General features: G+C 35.9%; 3 protein-coding genes across 8 annotated transcripts; 1 reads left to right on the forward strand and 2 right to left on the reverse strand.

Annotated features, from left to right (window-relative positions):
- Positions 1-8: 8 nt before the first annotated feature.
- On the reverse strand, positions 9-2,459 carry LOC121984037 (autophagy-related protein 8C-like). Of its 2 annotated transcripts, none has more exons than XM_042536800.1 (6): positions 2,315-2,459; positions 2,151-2,198; positions 1,115-1,170; positions 987-1,039; positions 271-389; positions 9-193 (listed from the first exon to the last, which is right to left on the reverse strand). In XM_042536800.1, exons 2-6 carry the CDS (start codon positions 2,185-2,187, stop codon positions 99-101), a joined length of 360 nt encoding a protein of 119 aa, XP_042392734.1. In that variant the 5' UTR covers positions 2,188-2,198; positions 2,315-2,459; the 3' UTR covers positions 9-98. The 2 variants fall into 2 exon arrangements, with proteins under 2 accessions (XP_042392734.1, XP_042392736.1); XM_042536802.1 differs by having other exon boundaries at positions 2,346-2,428.
- A 2,278-nt stretch (positions 2,460-4,737) lies between these two features.
- LOC121983997 (pentatricopeptide repeat-containing protein At4g13650-like) lies at positions 4,738-8,746 on the forward strand. Of its 3 annotated transcripts, XM_042536742.1 has the most exons (3): positions 4,739-5,041; positions 5,129-8,246; positions 8,409-8,746. In XM_042536742.1, the coding sequence occupies exons 1-2, from the start codon at positions 4,964-4,966 to the stop codon at positions 8,216-8,218; spliced, it is 3,168 nt and encodes a 1,055-aa protein (XP_042392676.1). In that variant the 5' UTR covers positions 4,739-4,963; the 3' UTR covers positions 8,219-8,246; positions 8,409-8,746. The 3 variants fall into 3 exon arrangements, with proteins under 3 accessions (XP_042392675.1, XP_042392676.1, XP_042392677.1); XM_042536741.1 differs by having other exon boundaries at positions 4,738-5,041; positions 5,129-8,746; XM_042536743.1 differs by having other exon boundaries at positions 5,151-8,746.
- Positions 8,747-9,237: 491 nt separating this feature from the next.
- Positions 9,238-18,473, reverse strand: LOC121984007 (cationic amino acid transporter 2, vacuolar-like). 3 transcript variants are annotated; one of them, XM_042536760.1, is made up of 15 exons: positions 18,279-18,473; positions 17,241-17,442; positions 16,989-17,073; positions 15,292-15,432; positions 15,086-15,204; positions 14,910-15,006; positions 14,582-14,754; positions 14,438-14,504; positions 13,575-13,733; positions 13,367-13,439; positions 13,172-13,279; positions 10,539-10,647; positions 9,971-10,083; positions 9,820-9,895; positions 9,238-9,584 (listed from the first exon to the last, which is right to left on the reverse strand). In XM_042536760.1, exons 1-15 carry the CDS (start codon positions 18,433-18,435, stop codon positions 9,431-9,433), a joined length of 1,833 nt encoding a protein of 610 aa, XP_042392694.1. In that variant the 5' UTR covers positions 18,436-18,473; the 3' UTR covers positions 9,238-9,430. The 3 variants fall into 3 exon arrangements, with proteins under 3 accessions (XP_042392694.1, XP_042392693.1, XP_042392692.1); XM_042536759.1 differs by having other exon boundaries at positions 13,172-13,285; XM_042536758.1 differs by having other exon boundaries at positions 13,172-13,439.
- Positions 18,474-19,042: the final 569 nt, after the last annotated feature.

Below are 19,042 nucleotides of genomic sequence, written 5' to 3' on the forward strand. Positions count from 1 at the left end.
CCAAATCCTTAGGAATCCAATTGATAACGGTATCATAGATAGGATATAATTAATGCACACGTTTTCAGATCTTATTTACAGAATAGACCATGTTGTGCTCACAAAGAGCCAAATGTGTTCTCTCCACTGTAAGTCATGTAAAGGAAACCATCCTCGTCTTTATTCTCCTCATAGATCGCAGACATCATAGCAGCTGCGACAAGAATCTTTCATCAATATCTACATCGCCGAACAACTAACTTCATTGCTTTTACTTCACAGTATTCTTACCTGTGGGCGGCAGGGAATTCTTCACAAAGATGAAAATTGCCTTCTCGGCGCTGAGCTTGATCCTCTTGCGTACCACGTAAACAAACTGCCCGACTGTGAGATCAGCAGGAACCAGATACCTGATAGAGTTATTTACCAACTTGTATTACAAGATACAGCAAAGCAACCACGGTGGCATACTCCTAGGAGGATTAAAGGATTAAAAACTCTGCTAACTAGTAATAACAAGAGGTAACACATGTGGTCCTTTTATCACGTTTGGTAATCAATCTAGCATTGTTTTTTGCTTGCAACATGAGTGAAAATAAAATCATCCAGTTGTTAAGAAAATGTATCAATAGATGGAATCAACAAAATGCCATAATTTCAATGTAGATATTCATTTATTAGCTTCACATAGTAAAAAGAGATGGAACATTTTGCTCAATGGAAGCAAATGATTCAATTCGGTGTAAGGACTTAAAGGTGTGGACTTTCCATATTGAGATATGATAGAAAAGATGATTACATATGTGATTGAAAACAAGAAAGTGCTCCATAAAATAATAAAACAGTCACATGTAGTTAAAATCATGAAGGGGAACCTTTAAAAACACACATCTGTTCTAAAATAATGTTGCTTGACAGATAAATGAATAAATAATAAAGCAAGCAAATAGGTAAAACTTTGTATTTGCTATCAAAATCCTAGGAAGAATGCGTTAGAAATAACTAACTTCTTTTTGTCAATGTCTGGTATGTCACTTCTCTCAGCTTTCTCCACAATCACCTGTAGCATACAAACAAATAGCATGAGACAGTGGCAACTACTGCTATTTTTAAAAAATTAAGATGAATTACTTACAGGAATTCTATCAGGGTATTTCTCCCTGATACGAGCAGCTTCTGCTTGTCTCCTTTCTGCAGAAGTGAATATATGGGCAAACTTGAGACCCTCAATCAAAATTTAAAGCATTACGCTGAATTATAGTGGATATCCTTGTGTTTCTAAAAAAATTTGGCAGTCAAGTTTCAACCTAGTCTATTCATATGCTGGACTAATCAACAAATTGTAGATAACCAGATAAAAAGTCATGTTAATAATGGAGAAATGACCTAATAAAAAAAAAGCATTAAATGCAAAACTTAGTAGACAGCTATAGGGATCACCAACAAAGCCCCAAAAATATAGATCGAGTGATTTAAAAATTTTCGCTGCAATTGTTAGTCTGGGAGAGAGTCGTACGCAGATTTAAAATAGAGACGCTAGTATTTGTGTTCATAAACCAAATCAAAAAAAGATAGTCAAAAGAACAATGTTCTGCATCAAATGAACCATCAAAATGTAAAATTTTATGTAGATCATCTTCGAAATGAAATTTAGTAAGTAGTAGAAGATGATTATAATACCATCCTAAAGCAACAACCAGTAATTGAAGAGAATGTTAGACACTGGCAAGTCTTCATCTAGAAAGACCAAACATTTGTCTCAGATATGAGCATAGAACAATCCAAATCGAGTTTGGAAACCTTTAAAACCCAAATTTACTGCCAAAGATCCGTCAGACTCTAAAACTCGAGCAAAGTTAAGAACTGATTGGTCTTCGACAGACCTACAATCTCAGTCTCCCCTCCCCAGAGAAAATACGCTAGTTTAAACAGGATCCTCGCTCATGCATGAATAGCACGGCCCCAATCTATTATCTATATCAACAACAAGACTATATGAATTCATCTCATTCGCAATCTTACTAAAGTCAGTTTCTGAATAATTTCAAGCCAGATTCAATCGAATGAATCCCGGTGTCGGATTCCCATCCTCCTTCGATCTATCCAAATCCTAAATAAATCAGACGCATTTATTGAACAGAAGAAGAGGGGGGAAAAGTAAGGGCACGAACCGAGGGGATGCTCCAACTTGAAGCAACTCTTCGACATGGTTCTTCGACCTGCCATTCCACAAACAAACAGGCATCATCGCCGTCGAGTCCACGACAAATGAAAGCGAGAAAGAAAGACAAAAAAAAAAAAAAAAATCCAATTTTCATCGATCGAGATCGCGAACCGGAAAATTGCGCGATGAAAATGACAAAGACCTCGAACCGATCGATCGATCGAAAGAGGAGCAGAAGTTCGGGAGCTGGGGAAGAGGAAGAGACGTCTTATGATGGAAGAGGTCGGTGATGAACTGGCTCTTTATTGTAAGAAACCCGTTCACATAACCCAACGAATTAATCGCATTATAGCAAGCGGATCCCACACGTTTGTCCAATAAAAAAAGGGTACAAATATGGGGGTAGCGTAAGCAGAGAACCGTGGCTCTCGGGAAAACTCCGGCTGTGGGTTTAGATTAGGGTAAAAGAACTAGTGTACGATACAAATTGTTATTCTCACCTAACTTCTTGCTTACCCCAGTGGGGGCCACCGTAGCGTCTAAATGTAGGAGTTTAGGATCTGTGTAACCGAGTTAGGGCCACCACAGCGTCTACAAATTCGGACAAAAATGAAAGGGCACGGGAGAAACATCCTCTATTTTTTAAAAAAAATAAATAAATAAATAAAATAAAAATAAATGTACGATAATTTAATTTAAAAAATATTCATAATTCAACACTATGGTAAAAAATTATCGAATAATTTTAACTTTTTATATGTAAAAGTTACCGGTTAACTATGATAGGTTCAAGGAAAATTTTTAATGAAATGCTCAAGACATATAAATTTATGGTTCATCATTTTATTTTTTTATGAACTCCATCATTTTATGTATATATCCTTGAACATTTTATTAGGATTCTTTCTTTAAATATATCATTTTTCGGAAAATTAATAGGTAGTAACTATAAGTTGCACAAATTACATACTAGATTTTAATTATATTCATTTAAAATGTGATAACTATCATGAAATTTATATATTTGCTTTTTCATTAGAATATTATTTAATTAGATTATCACTAAGAGAAATAGAATTAAAATAATATAAAATTATCATTGTGCATAAACTAATTGCTAGTTTCTACATGCTAATTTTAAATAAAGGATCATGACCCAATAATATTCATTTGAATTATCATATCATCACTCGGAGAAACAAAATCAAAATATATAAAGTTACTATTATAAAAACTAGTAACTAGTTTCTACAATTATAAAAATTAATTATTAATTTCTATCTAATGATTAGGTAATATAAGGATACTTTAGATAATTCATGCTAAATGAGACACTCATTGGACTTAAATTAAAAATATGATACCCATATGACCATTTTATAAATAATGGGTGCCCTTATAATTTTTATCCAATCTAAAATTGAGGCTTATTTATTTTAACACTGTGGTCCTTCACAGAGGGAAATCAGACATCTAAAGTATAGTAGCCGTTACAATAGAAGAGAATAATTCTCACCCCTGGCCCTCAAGACTATAAATCATTATGATTTTACCCTTTACATGGGGGTTATAACAATTAATTAATAATTGTTATAATTTATAACAGTTGTAATATTCATTAATTTTTATGATGTTTTAATATTATTAAAATGATTACAATCAAATTTAATTTTTTTTTATCAATTTAATAAAATATTTTTTGATTTAAAAGTATTTTTTAAAATCAAATTAATTTGTTTAAAAAAAATTATTTTAACACATTATAACATCTACAATTTAGCTATTACACACCATAATAATTATTTTAACTGCTATAATAGTAGAGAGTATTTTCTATATGAAATATCATTTTGATGATTCAAAGTGTCTCCTAACTAGGGTTGTAAATGAATCAAGTGTTCATGAATAAATTTGGTGTTCGGTTTGATAAGAGTTTGTTTATGTTCGTTTAATATACATAAAGTTAATTAAACAAATAAGTTTGAACAACTCATTAAGCTAAACAAACAAGTTTGAACACATATGTATTCAGCTCGTTAACGTTCGTGAATAATGTTCGTGAATAATATTCATGAGCAATGTTCACGAATCATATTTATTAATAAAACTCTTTTCAATAGGTTAAAAAATAATAAAATAAAATAAATAAATTTAAATTATCAAATTCAATAACCAATCAAATAACTAAAAGTTTCAAACAATCAAACAAGCTTGAATTGAGAGTTTGATAACATCTAAACGAATCAAGCTTGAACCAAGCTCAAGCTAAGCTCGAACCAAGTTCAAGCCAAATTTGAATTGAGAGTTTGATAACATTTAAACGAACCAAGTTCAAACCAAGTTTCAAACAAGCTCAAACTCATAAAAAATAAACCAAACCAAGTTTAAACACTAATTTTAAAAACTTAATTCATTTTAAGATTGACTCAGCTCGATTAATTACTTTATTAAATAAATTTGAATACCTTAAAGTTGAGCACAGCTTGTTTAGTCTTTATTAAAAAGATTTTTCTTATATATATATTTTTTAAAAAAGTTGGAAATAAAATAAATTTTGTGATCTAAACCCTAAACCACATATGGCCCGTTTTTTCTCACTTCTTTTATATTCTTTCCTTTTCTCCCCTCGCCCAACTGCGTCCTCCACCTTCCATCCTTCCGTCGCCGCCCTTCGTCGTCCGTCCGGCTAGGAATTGGAAAAGAAGTGAACTCCCCTGCTACGCCCCATTCCATATATGCCTAGATTCAGTAATAGCAAACTTCACTAGCTCGGGCTATCTCTAGGTAGAGACTCATGCATTTCAAACCTCATCGAGGCTTATGCTGGGGGTGCCATTTTCACTACGCCCTATATCATCCTCCTCGATCTTCTCCTTCTCGAAAAATAGCATCTTTAAGGTGACACTCCATTCCGATCACTCTTTTAGCGAGTTATAGTTTTCATATGTCTGTATTTCCAGTCATGACTGTTTTCTCGTTGCAAAGTCTCTTCTTTTTGTCAGAAAAGTCAGCAGTCTCTATGCAGCTTGCCACGCTCAGGATGAATCAATTGAAGGAGAAGTGGAAGGCCATCCAACCGAGACAATGTCAAAAAGAGACGCCTTTACCGTTCTTAATGAAGTGGATGTTGGTGTTCGCATTGGTCGTAGTTCACATGCTTCTCTGCTTGATTGTATACCAAATGTTGGTTCTTTAGTGGATGCTAGAGAGACACATACTAGGAATTTGAAGAAGCCATGCCACTTTGTTGGCACTCCGCAAAATTGTCAGGTTGATTCATATTTGGCATTCGGTGATAGCACAATCAATTCGCTTGATGATATGCCTCACAGAACTTTATCTAACCACAAGATTGTGGGGCTACTTCAGAGAAAAGAGTACAACAAAGTTTTAAGCTGGTTTATGCGAATAATGAGAAACTGTGGTGATCCTCATTCCGTTGTCATTGCTAGCGCCTTGCGAGCATGTTGTGGAAATAATAATTATTGGTTCCTTGGGCAACAAATTCATGCGAAGACAATAAGGTATGGTTTTGTTCGTGATTCTATTGTTGGCAATCCTTTGATTGATCTGTATTCGAAAAGTGGCTATGTAGATTCTGCACGGTCTGTATTTGAGGACCTAATGCTGAAGGATAGCATTTCATGGGTGGCCATGTTGTCTTGTCTTTCACAAAATGGGTTAGGAGGGGAAGCTCTTCATCTTTTTAGGGAGATGCTCCTTTATGGAATTGTTCTTACCCCTTATGTTCTCTCCAGTGTTCTCAGTGCTTGCACAAAGACTGATCTCTTTGAGCATGGTGAGTTGATCCATGCCCAAGTGGTTAAGCTAGGGTTCTTTTCTGAAACTGTCGTGGGCAATGCTCTTGTTACATTGTATTCACGGTGTGGAAGTCTGGTATTGGCGGAACAAATATTTAATGAGATGCGATGTCGTGATAGAGTCACATACAACACACTGATTTCTGGATATGCACAAAATGGGAAGAAGGAAACTCCTTTTCGTATTTTTGAACTTATGCAATGTGCAGGATTCAGACCTGACTCGATCACAATTGCTGCTCTTCTAACTGCTTGCAGCTCTATTGGAGATGTTCAGAGAGGAAAGCAGCTCCATTCTTATGTGCTTAAAGCTGGATTGTCTTCAGAATATATAATCGAGGGTTCCATTCTCGATCTCTATGTTAAATGTGCTGACATAGAAACTGCCCGTGAGTTTTTCAATTCAACTGATAGAGGAAATGTTGTCTTGTGGAATGTAATGCTTGTTGCTTATGGTCAGATGGGTGATTTAGGAAAATCTTTTGATATGTTCTATCAGATGCAAAGTGAGGGCATGCAACCTAATCAATATACATATCCCAGCATACTAAGAACTTGCACTTATGTTGGTGATCTTGAACTCGGAGAACAAATTCATACATTGACCATAAAGACGGGATTTGAGCTTAATGTTTATGTCAGTAGTGTACTCATAGATATGTATTCCAAATGTCGACACTTTGAGATGGCTAGGAATATTCTTGAAAGGCTCGACGAGAAAGATGTTGTCTCTTGGACTGCCATGATTGCTGGCTATGCACAGCATGACTTTTGCCTAGAAGCTCTTCGAACATTTGTGGAAATGCAATTGCATGGCATAAAAGCGGATAACATTGGCTTAGCTAGTGCTATTAGTTCATGTGCTGGAATCAAAGCCATCAAACAGGGATTGCAGATTCATGCACAGGCTTGTATCAGTGGTTATGCAACAGATATTTCAATTGGAAATTCACTCATCAACTTATATGCCCGATGTGGTAGGACAAAGGAAGCCTATTCTGTGTTTGACATTGTTAAGATTAAAGATGAGGTTTCCTGGAATGGATTGATATCAGGATTTGCACAGAGTGGAAGCTGGGAGGAGGCTCTAAAGGTGTTTGAGAGAATGGACAAGTATGGTGTTAGGGCAAACATGTTTACATTTGGGTCTGCACTGAGTGCTTCTGCCAACATGGCTGAGATCAAACAAGGCAAGCAGATCCATGCTAGAATTATAAAAACTGGTTATGATTGTGAAATAGAGGCTGGTAATGCATTAATTTCGCTTTATGCTAAATGTGGTTTGATTGAAGATGCAAAAACTGAGTTCTTTATAATGCCTGAGAGGAATGAGATTTCATGGAATGCAATGATTACAGGCTATTCCCAACATGGGCATGGCCATGATGCACTAAAGCTTTTTGAGCAAATGAAGCAAGAAAAACTTACACCAAATCATGTTACTTACATAGGCATTTTAGCTGCTTGTAGTCATATAGGTTTAGTAGAGCAAGGGCTCGCCTACTTCAGGTCAATGAAGGAAGAGCATTGTCTCCTTCCAAGGCCAGATCATTATGCTTGTATTGTGGATATTCTGGGACGCAGCGGACAACTTGTCCGTGCTAAAGAGTTCATTGAGGAGATGCCAATTGCCCCAGATGCTATGGTATGGAGAACCTTACTTAGTGCTTGTACAGTTCACAAGAACTTGGAAATTGGAGAAGTTGCAGCTAAGCATCTTCTGGAGTTAGAACCAGATGATTCAGCCAGCTATGTACTCCTGTCAAACATCTATGCAGTGGCAAGGAAATGGGATTGCAGGGATGAGTTGAGGCAGTTAATGAAAGATAAAGGTGTTAAAAAAGAGCCTGGACGAAGTTGGATCGAAGTAAAGAATAAGGTTCATGCATTCTTTGTTGGAGATAAGTTGCATGAACAAGCAGATACAATCTATAAATTCTTGGAAGACTTGAACAACAGGGCGGCTGAAATAGGCTACACGCAAGATAAGTATTATTTATTACATGATTCAGAGCAAGATCAGAAAGACCACACAGCACACACCCACAGCGAGAAGCTTGCTGTTGCTTTTGGTTTAATGAGTTTGTCTCCGGAAATACCCCTCCTAGTGATGAAGAATCTTCGCGTGTGTAGCGACTGCCATAATTGGATGAAATTTGTTTCAAGTCTTGCATGCCGAGCAATCGTATTACGTGATCCCTATCGGTTTCATCATTTTTATAAAGGAAGCTGCTCGTGCGGAGACTATTGGTGAAATTTTAGGATCTGATTGTTCCAACAAGGTACCAGTGTGATACTATGTAAATGCTATTTACTTGCAATGTAAGGATATAAATGCCCTATTGATTCAGCAATTAGAAAGGAAACAAAAACAAAATATTATTGGCAGATGGCTAATGCATTGTCTTAACTTTTGTTGTTATGTTGACATCTGAAAATCCAAGGAATGAAGATCCATGTGTTTGGAGGGTTTCGGCACTGCCTAGTTACACATAAAAGGTCCTATCATCACACACAAGGCTTTGAGCCTTTGAGGCTGAGTGGGTTCTAGGAGGTTAGATGAGTAAGGAGACAGAGACAAGATAGGGAAGGTGAACATTCGAGTCTTCATTCTTTTTGTTACAACTTGATCCGATCAAACCAGGTGTGCAGCTTACAAATGAACTAAGCTAGTTAAGAGAAGACGGTTGGATTGTTTGTTTATTTTCATGTCATTTGAGGAGTGGACTGTCATGATTAGGGGTGTAATTGAACTAAACAGTGAGAAGCTTGCGAGTTATAATATTTGGTGAGCAATATTTTTTTTCTTTTAATTTTTTTTAGCTTGCAAGTTATACTATTAAGTACAAAATAAAAAATTCATATCAAAAGAAATATTTTAGATGCTCATAGGATGTGTGACGTATCAAAACTCTATATATGTAAAGAGAGAGTGGGTGTTCTAATATGTTGCCCGACTCCCCATGCACAACACATTCAGACTTCTAAGCGATCATCGAGCATGAGAGTTGAGCACGGAGATCGAGCAATCTATATGCATTTGTTGGGCGCCCAACGTAGATGACTAAGTGCACGTGGGACACTTGGAAGTGTTCCGAACCCCTAATTGCCCTCAAGCTCGACTCGTTAACTTAATCGAACGAATATTTTTTTCTCGAACCGAGACCCGAGTAGTTCACAAGTAGTTTAACTGGTTTACACTCCTAGTCATGGTGGAGCCAGATTCCAAACACCTATATGATCATATTTTCGAAAGAGGTCATGGCAAGGCAATTTATGAAACTTCGAAATCCTTCAAGTTGTTGTGCATCGTTTACATATTGATGCATAAAGCAATAATATATATACCCCCATAAAATCAATTTGTGAACAAACTATTTACACTCCTTGGGAGGTAGAAGCAGTCATGTATTTTACAATTCTTCTTTCACAAGTAGTACATGGTAAATGGCTGTGATGGGTGGTTCTATGCCACATACCCTGAGGTTCTGATCACTTCATCCGCATGCGCCGCGGGAACATATACTACGTCGGACAGAGAACTGTGGCTTCTCCCGTAGAGCGCGTACACGATAACCCCCAGCAACAACCAGAGAGAAACACGGAGCCATGTCCCAACACTAGCATCCAAAGACAATCAAATATGATTTGAGAGTTAGATCATGGCAAGCTGTTTGTTGTTGGTGATTAGCCATCAAGAATCAAGTTTTTATTCTAAACCATTTCTATGGCATTGAGCATATCCTTGTCTAGTCTACAACACTACTAATTCCGAATTGTTTTGTACCTAAAGCATTCCTGTGAAGCAACAGTCGGAAAGATGGAGGTATGGAACATAAGAGATTCCCAACTCACCCGAGATTTACTAGCAGATACACGTTAATGAGGATGCTACATACGGGGAGAAATGGAACGAACGGGCATATAAAACCTGCAGAGATCCGACATCCATTATCGCCATTCTACTGTAACTTATCAGAATGCAAAGAACATAATCATAGAGTACCTCCGCTGTGCCCAAAGCTGTGGCGAGCATCATCTTGATCTATCCAAGAAAGCACAGACAAACCACCTAGAAGAAGTAAGCCCCCGACTGAGCATGTAGTGTACCGTAGGAAACTATAAAGATGTGATTGGAAGGCCATTAGAAGCTGCTAGAGGATGACACCAAAATATGTTTGTCCAGCCATAAATGAAATCGACCGGTAGCTTATTTATATTTTATGTATAGTTCACGTTGGCATGGTCCCTATGTTCGACATTGGAGCAAATACTAGGTAAAGCTCAGAATCTAGGAAGAAAAATATTTTAAAAAAATTACTTGAAGAGAATCCTGTGAAATTTATTGGTGGGAAATTATAACTGCTACAATAATTTCCTATGGATAGGACTAAAATACGCTGGGTCTAGCATCAGTATATGCTCCATTTTATCTTCTGCTGTCTATCAACATATAAATTTGCAACTAGAGTATTTCTTCAAATAAATCAGGGAAATGAGGATTATTGTTTTAACTGAAAGTTCTAAAATTGATATCAAATTCTTAAACAAAGAAAATTTAATGTATAACTTACTTAGGGAAGAATGAATATGAAGCTGATGTAGCGAGGATTAGCACTCCAATGCAAACTAATGCGATGCTCCAACCTGCTTTCTGCCGCCGTGTTTGTTCGTTCAAATTCTCTGCAACCGAGTTGAGAGACAAAAACCATTAGGCCTATACAAAGGACTCTCATATAACAACTGGCTAGTCTTCCATGAAGAACTACAACTATACAAACACAACTATTAGCTCTGATATTTATGATAGGTATCCAGGTTATTATCCAAAATACATTTGTAGAAGTTTGATGATGGTTTGACAAATCAGCCAATCTCGGCTGAATCGAATCTGACTTTTTCTTGAGATGTTGAGAAAACTTGGAAAAGTAGGTATGAATCAGCAGAAGTCTGGCAAAATCAACAGAAATAGGGGTTCAAAGTTAGAATTGGGTGAGACCTCACCTGAAACTGAGAAGACAAGAAGTAGTGAGGGGAGGAATAGAATGCTTTTCCAAGAAGCAACAATCTTTTGGTGCAGCTGCGTGCGAAAGAAGCATTGTTGCATGGTTAAGATGTTTGGTAATCACATTTTTACATTTATTTTTAATATTTTATAATTTAATAATTCAATTATTAATATTATTAGACAAATTATATATTGTTCTGGTGTCACTAATACAATTATTATAATGCTATCAGTTAATATTTATAAATACCATATTTTAAATGTAAAATTTTTAAAACATAATAAAATAATCTTATAACTATTCCTTAGTAATTATTATTTATTATTTGTTTTTTGAATATAAATTAGCATTTTAATAATAATAAATATAGTAAGGTTAGAATTCAGAACCTGTTAATGATTTGATATCTTAACATCTCAACCGTTATTATAAATCATAGTTTAACATAATTAGATGAATTTTATATAATTTTGATGTGTAATCAACTCAACCGTTCATTATATTATAAACTTATAATTTATAGCATTTTTTTAAATACTAGTTATGTTCATACCACATTTTTTAATTAAATACTTTTATTGAAGAATTGTAGAATACGATACTTATTTAATTCTGTTCTTTATTTATAAATCAGCAGTTCATTAAAAACTCAGTGACTTAATAATTAATAACCCAATTACAATGTAAATTTTTTTTAGATAATTCAGATGTTATTGAATGAATCATTACTCATTGTGAAATAATAGTTTAATAACCATATTTTTAGTGAATAACATAATGAGCATCTTTCTTTAATAAGAATTTTTTGTTAAATATTTGACATATTATTAATAATTATTTAATATAATTTATCAAATATTTTTTATGTTCAAGATGCATTTAAATCAGTATAAGCTTACATTAAATAATTATAAAAAAGTGGAACATGCAAATAGAATAATGCAGAATTTAATAATCGGAATTAATGTAGAATTTGTTATTTCTTTGACAAGGTAAAATCCAAGCTCATTTATTTGTCTACTTCCTATACACGTGATGTGACGAAAATGGCAGGAGTCACGTGGCGGGTCAATGACTCAGTCAACACGGAGCCCGATTAGTCCGACTCAAGTAGGAACTCGGGTCAAGTTAGCCTAACTCACGACAAGCTCAAGTTAGACCAGACCGACTCTTCAAAGCTTCAGCTAAGTCAACCAACCCACGATCAAGTTCAACTCAAGTCAATTCGACACAAGGCGGAGCTCAAGTTCGACCAATCATATCGTTCCCAAGCTCGGATGCAACATGGCGGTTATGATGGTGTTTGTTATAGAAAGGTGCACCCTTTGGTGAAGAGGAAAGAGGTACGTCCTTTGGGAATCTTGACCGCCCTTCACTCCCTATATAAGTAATGGTGTCATTATCGAGAGGTAAACTATGATGTGCTATTTCACTTCTTTACTATTTTCTCCTTCCAAATTTGACTTGAGAGTCGAAGGGATCCTGCCAAGGTTCGCTTGCCTTTTGACTCTTTTCTGGTGCTAGTTTTCCTTACCAACTTGCAATCGTCCTTCAAAATTTGACTTGAGCGTCGAAGGGATCTTGCCAAGGTTCGCCTCCCTTTTTGACTCTTTTCTGGTGCTAGTTTTCCTTACCAATTTGCCATCGTCGGACACCTCCACTAAAGCCAGACATATGATCACCAAGTGTCTCGGAGTCCTTGCATTGCTCGGCCCTATTGATCCGACATAAGCCGACCTAAGAGGAGCCGACCTAACTCACATCCGACCTACCAAAAGAACTCGGCTGTGAACACACTGAAGTACTTTATCTTATACATCAAACATTTTCTTATGTTCCTACCAATTTTAATCCCATCGATCCCACTAATTCAATATAGATGGTATTAGTTTTCTTGTCAGTCGATACCAATATTGACACCAATACCAATTCCACCACCCATATTACACCTAGGGACTAAATATCACATATGGTCATTCATACAGGACTAAACTTTTACATACATTCATATGGCTATTAACTCTAAACAAACTGATATATTGACGATGCATACTAAACAAATAGCTGTGTAATCATGAGGCTATAAGTATGTGCAATTGAGCTCATGCATAACTAAATAGTGACGTATGAAATCGACAATTAGTGACCAATAAAGAAATGCACAGCTCAGGGATTTCATTGATTTAAGTCATTATTACCTTTGTTACTTTCCTTTGCAATCAGAGGATAATCAGATGATTCCACAGAAACTTCTTGAGATATGCCATCATCTTGGTCTTTGTTACTGCAGATAATTCTAGAAGAATCTGCCTCTTCCCCATTATTTTGAAAATTATGGTGAAATGAAACTGAATCAATTGATTGCTGGAGAAATGATGGCAGCGGAACCTTACTTGGTGGAACATATCTCAGTATCAAGATTGAAACTGCAACTATGGTGAATGCAAGCAGTGTGCCAACACTGACCTATGCATTACAGAGTAAACCAAATGCAAGGTGGTTATTACTGAGAATACTGCAGTTTCTTTCACATTTTTTTTCTCAGAATCAATTGAAGGTGAAAAACTATGCAAAAACACAGTAGGTCCTCAAGTTATTTACCATTCCAGCTAGTTGTGAAACGTCCATAAAGAATGCTAGGGATGCTGCAAAAATCCCAGTTACAATTGTGCTCTTCACTGGAACTTGTGTGCGCTCATTAACATCAGAGAAAAATGATGGCAACAATCCATCTCTAGCCATTGCCATCAGTATTCTAGGCTGAGAAACGAAATTCAGAATTCAGAATATTTGTACATTGCATTACCATGACTAGTTACATAGCCATAGCCAACTGAAACAATAAGAAAGTAACATATTGAAGAAAAAAAAAAAAAAGACAGCCGGTGCACGAAGCTCCCGTTATGCGAAGTCCCGGGAAAGGATCCATTGTACACAGCCTTACCTTGCTTTTTGCAAGAGGCTGTTTCTAGTGTTTGAACCCGTGACCTTTTGGTCACAAAGCAACAACTTTACCATTGCGCCAAGACTCCCCTTCAACATATTGAAGATTAGCTGAACAGAAATCACAAAGAAATGATCTCGTTGCTAAAATTTTCAAACAAATACATTCAGTATGTCAAATAGTATTAGAGCAACAATAGCCGAAGTAACGGCAAAACTAGTCTGGCTCAGTGCTGTCTCTTCTGAGACCTCATCTAAAATTATTGACAATTGTTCTCCTGTTGTCAAAAAGACCTGCTTATGAAGGACATAAGAAATTGCTTAATAATTTCTGTTTTCATTTTTATCTAGTATGTGTGTTGGCTAAAACACTCATTTATACATGCTTGGAGCAATTGATTACATAAATGTTGTGCCAATCAGTTATGCTTTGAATTCTTTGCATCAGTCTACAATATTAAATAACATTATGAATTTGCTAAAGAAAACAAAAAAGATATAGGGCTCCACTTATTTTGCACCTGTGGGAGAATGGAACCCATCAAAGATGAGCAAAGCGCAAGACAAGCACCTGAGGTGATTATGTACCTGGTTATCAAGAAGTCATGAGAACTCAGGAGGAGGATATTACAGAAATAAGGTAGATGAACAGGCGAGCAACTTACACTGCCCAGTGAACATCATTCCTTGCAAATGCAGATGATATTGGAGTGTCAGGGTCCATAGTAAAATATGGAACCAAGCCAACAATAACTACAGAGACCATCATATACAGTGAACAACATAAAGCCAGAGAAGTTGCTATTCCAAAAGGTAAATCTCTCTGAGGATTCTTAACCTGCAGCAAGGGATTTTTCTTAAACAAGAAAATGTGCTAATGAGGGGAAAAGGGAACAACAATTACACATCATTTTTCAAAATCCATATAATCACAATCAACACAATTTAATCAGGCGGATCAGGATCACTAAAAGTAAAATAAATAAACCTTACCTCCTCAGCAGTGCTGGCAACAGAATCAAATCCTATATATGCAAAGAAGACTGTTGCTGAACCAGCAAGTACTCCATTTATGCCATAAGGGAAATAACTGAAACATCAGAATACACAATTAGAAACTTAAAGGATCAATCGAAATCCTTGAATGGAATGTTCTGTTGTAAATTTACCCGCCAGCTACAGTGTACCCAACCCATCCAGTCTTGAAGCCAAGATATCCACCAGCAATGATGACAAATAACAGGACACAAACATTTAAAGTAGTGATAATTCCTTGTACAAATGTGCTCTGCAAGATAAAAACATCAAAAGTTAAGAACCTAGCAAGCAAACTGCATGAGATTAGCATCAAAATGCTTTGTTCTTAGTGGCATACCTCTTTTATCCCTATGCATAATAATGCAGTCACAAGCAACACTAGAATAGCAGCACAGGGATCGACCACAATATCAGTGCCTGGAATCTGAATACGTGCCAAAAATGAAGGTAGACTATCTTTTCCACCAAAAACTAATGCCTGAAACAATTCATTAAAGAGAACCAAGAGTCAAGATAATTTTTTTCCACAATATTGCCATTTCTCCAAGAACATCAGTTGTCAAATCCTTTATGGAGTTGTTTATATTTGTTAAAAGAATGCATTCAGAAAAGATCAGAGAAAACACAGAAAGAAACTACTGCTAACAAATTTCCATATTGATGATGAATTGCTGATTCCAAGAATCAATTTGATTTCATAAACAAAAGATCCACTTTAAGTTAAAGGTTATTAAACTTGCAGTTTTTTGGAGTGTAAAAAAAAAAAGAATTTCTATAATACTAATTTTTCATTGAGGTCAAGTTTTTTTTTTTTTACATGGGTATAGATGAGCCTACCAATCATATTCAAGATAAACTTCCTTGGTATAAATGAACAGTGGATGTCCTAATGGATTAAACTTGGAGAAGGAACTATAGATGCTTGAATTATTGAGATAAACTTTAGAAACTTAAGGTTTTAAGTAAAATTAACTCTAGTTAACCAACAGCTGCTTGATCTAGTGTTAAAAGAGCTAGATCTAAAGGATTTTCCATCAAACACTAGGGTTCTAATATGTATAATGATACTATTAGAAAATGTTTAACACTAGGGTTCACGGTCAAAGACGAACATTCAAATATAAATATGTCAAATATAGATTTCTAACTTTTAATAATAAGAACAAATAGATAATAGTTAAGGCATTAGAAACTAAACTTATTGTTAGAGCTATAGGGCCTAAAATTATTGTTATTCTAGATATATAGAATCTATTGTTCAACAAGGAGATATTGAGTAGGATATGTTGATGAAGATTCATAAGTAGAATAAAGGGTGGATAGTTGAAATGGAGGAAACTATTAAAGTCTTGTGTGATGGCTATGTACCTGCTAAGGTTAAAAGAAAACTTTATAATTGTGGCATGATCGGTCATACTCATATTGTGCAGCTCAAAAATAGCATGTATAAAAAGTTGATATACTGATGATGAGAATGGTAAGATGGACCTGTGAAATTACTAGAATAGACCAAAACAATCCAATGACTATCCAAGAACAATTAATGTATCAGTAGATGATAAAATGAGAGACAATAGATTAAGCTGCCATGTCATATATTCAATAATGTCCAAAAAAAAGTGCACAATCACAATTGAAGATGTAAGTGGTAGAAGAAAATCAAGGAAAACTCTACGTTAATGCAATTAAAATAAGAAAATTGAATACTAGCAGTAATACAATCCCGCATAGATTACCAAAAGGCACCCCCAAAATACAAAATGAGAAATCTTAACATGCATGAGGATGTGATGAACAATACTTAGCTATGTGAGCACTTGTTGGTTGTCAAAGAATCGAAACATCTTTGCATCAAAATGAATGAGTAATAAAGTGCAACAAAAAAATTCCCAGCTATGAGCACAAAACAATTGGCAAGTACAAAGGCAAGAATGATTTAGAGGGATATAATTATCTTAGAAATGGCATCTGTTGGTATAAATGAGTAAGCAATCAACTTAGATAAAAAGGCTGAAGTGATGGAAACTCACTAACCAAGTTTGGAGATATGCCACGTGCAACGGCTGACCCGCCAATTGTATATTCAAGAATTAAAGCCCAGCCAATAATCCAAGCAACACTGGCAAGAAAGATAACAAACATAAAATAGCAACTAGTTTATATCTAACAGAATGATTAATAAGCATCATTCTACAATCACAATCTAATATAATTTGTTTTTCATGTTAACACATTCCCACAATTTTAAATGCTCAAGTAATTGTTATTGAAAAATCAAATAATTACCCTTCTCCAACACAAATATACGAATAGTGGTAGGCACTTCCTGCAGAAGGGCAGCGGCTTGAAAGCTCCGCGTAGCAGAAAGCTGAAAAAGCAGCTGCTATCCCAGCTATGAGAAAGGAGATGGTGAGAGCTGGTCCTGCATTCTCTCTGGCGACAGTACCAACAAGAACATAGACTCCGGCACCTATTGTCGAACCAACACCTATATAAAATAGGAAGAAAATTTCAAATATGGCATCAACATCCAAGAATCTTTCTCGGAGTAGTGAACAAAAATGTAAGAAGTATAACAATAGGTTGAAGTAAGATTAGTGTTAAAAGCAGGATTATATTTTAACAAAAAACTCAAATTGACAGTGGAGATAAGAAAGATAATGAGGAAGCACACAACATGAACATAGACTAATATCTTCAGGCTTCAATACACTTAAAGCAACAAAAATAACCATTTCCTACCATCCATTCCTTATATCTATCCACAATCTTCTATTGTTTCTATGAGCTTCAAACTAATTTCATGGGTACCGTACCAAGTTGATCAAAAGTATAATCAGCAGGGAACCATGACGACAAGTAAAAACAATAGGACAAAACCAGGTAATATGTCAAATTAACTTTACAATCAAGAAAACTAACAAACTTCTGGATATCTAAGGTGCGAAATTAGCTTAGAAGTTGAGAAAAAGAGCAGTGCAAAACTCTTTCCTACGCGCATAACATGTAGAACAAAATTCCCGCTAAAAACAAAAAAAAGTAGATCCAATTGTATGTACCCTGAACAAAAGGAAACGAAACGATGACAAGTACATTCTAGATAAGGGGAAATTGCATCAGTCGTCAAATTCAGCCACTGCAGCAAAGATATCCATTTTCCTTCCCTTACAATGAAATCAATAACTAAACGACTAAAATCATCAAAACTATTAATTTTCAGGGGGAAAAAAAAGGAAACAGATTAACGCACTACTCACGACCATAGACTAGAAGCACAAAACGATAAAAAAGCACAGGAGAGGACAAAAGGAATGAACTTCATACCTATGGCCACAAGCTGCGGAACCGACAACGCCTTGGCGAGCTGTTGCCCTCCGCCGGCTCTTTTGCGATTAGAGTCCACCTGCTTCCGCCTCGTCAGGCAGCGGAACTTCGCGCCGGCGCCCCCTCTCTCCTTCGCTGTCCCCGCCTCAATTCCCATCCCTTCTCCCACTACTCGCCGTCGTCCCTTTGCTCGTCCGAAAAAGAAGGTTATTTATTCTTGAGAACGAGCCAATTGAGGAGTACACAATAATTAAACTGATCAGGATCCCTCCATTCCTCGTTGCAAAATCAAAACGAACAACGCATCTCTTCCGTCCAAATTCAAGGGTCCCCCAAATGAACGACGGATCGTCCCAAAAGTACGATGACACTCGGAGAGGACCCGGAAAGTCCGGAAAACGCCACAAGAACTGGACATGTGGCTGTGGGGTCAACTAAGAACGTCCAATTAGCTGTCTCCGACTGGTAAACCAGAGGCGTTAGTTGGGTTACTCTAACCGTGCAACCTTTTTTTGTTATTTCTCGCTCATTAAACGACTTTCTTGTCCATTTTAATATGGACAGACATTAATAACACTCCTTATTTTAATGGGTAAAAATGAAAATGTGTTTTTAATAATAATAATAATAATAATAATAATAATAATAATAATATTTAAATAATTGGAAAATGATTTTTTAAAATTTTTAATCATCACTTTGCCACACATATATAATTACCTAATTATTCTCTAGTACACTATTTTTCATATTATCATCTCCTA

Source organism: Zingiber officinale, chromosome 5B (assembly GCF_018446385.1).
Source record: "Zingiber officinale cultivar Zhangliang chromosome 5B, Zo_v1.1, whole genome shotgun sequence".
Classification (NCBI taxonomy): domain Eukaryota; kingdom Viridiplantae; phylum Streptophyta; class Magnoliopsida; order Zingiberales; family Zingiberaceae; genus Zingiber; species Zingiber officinale.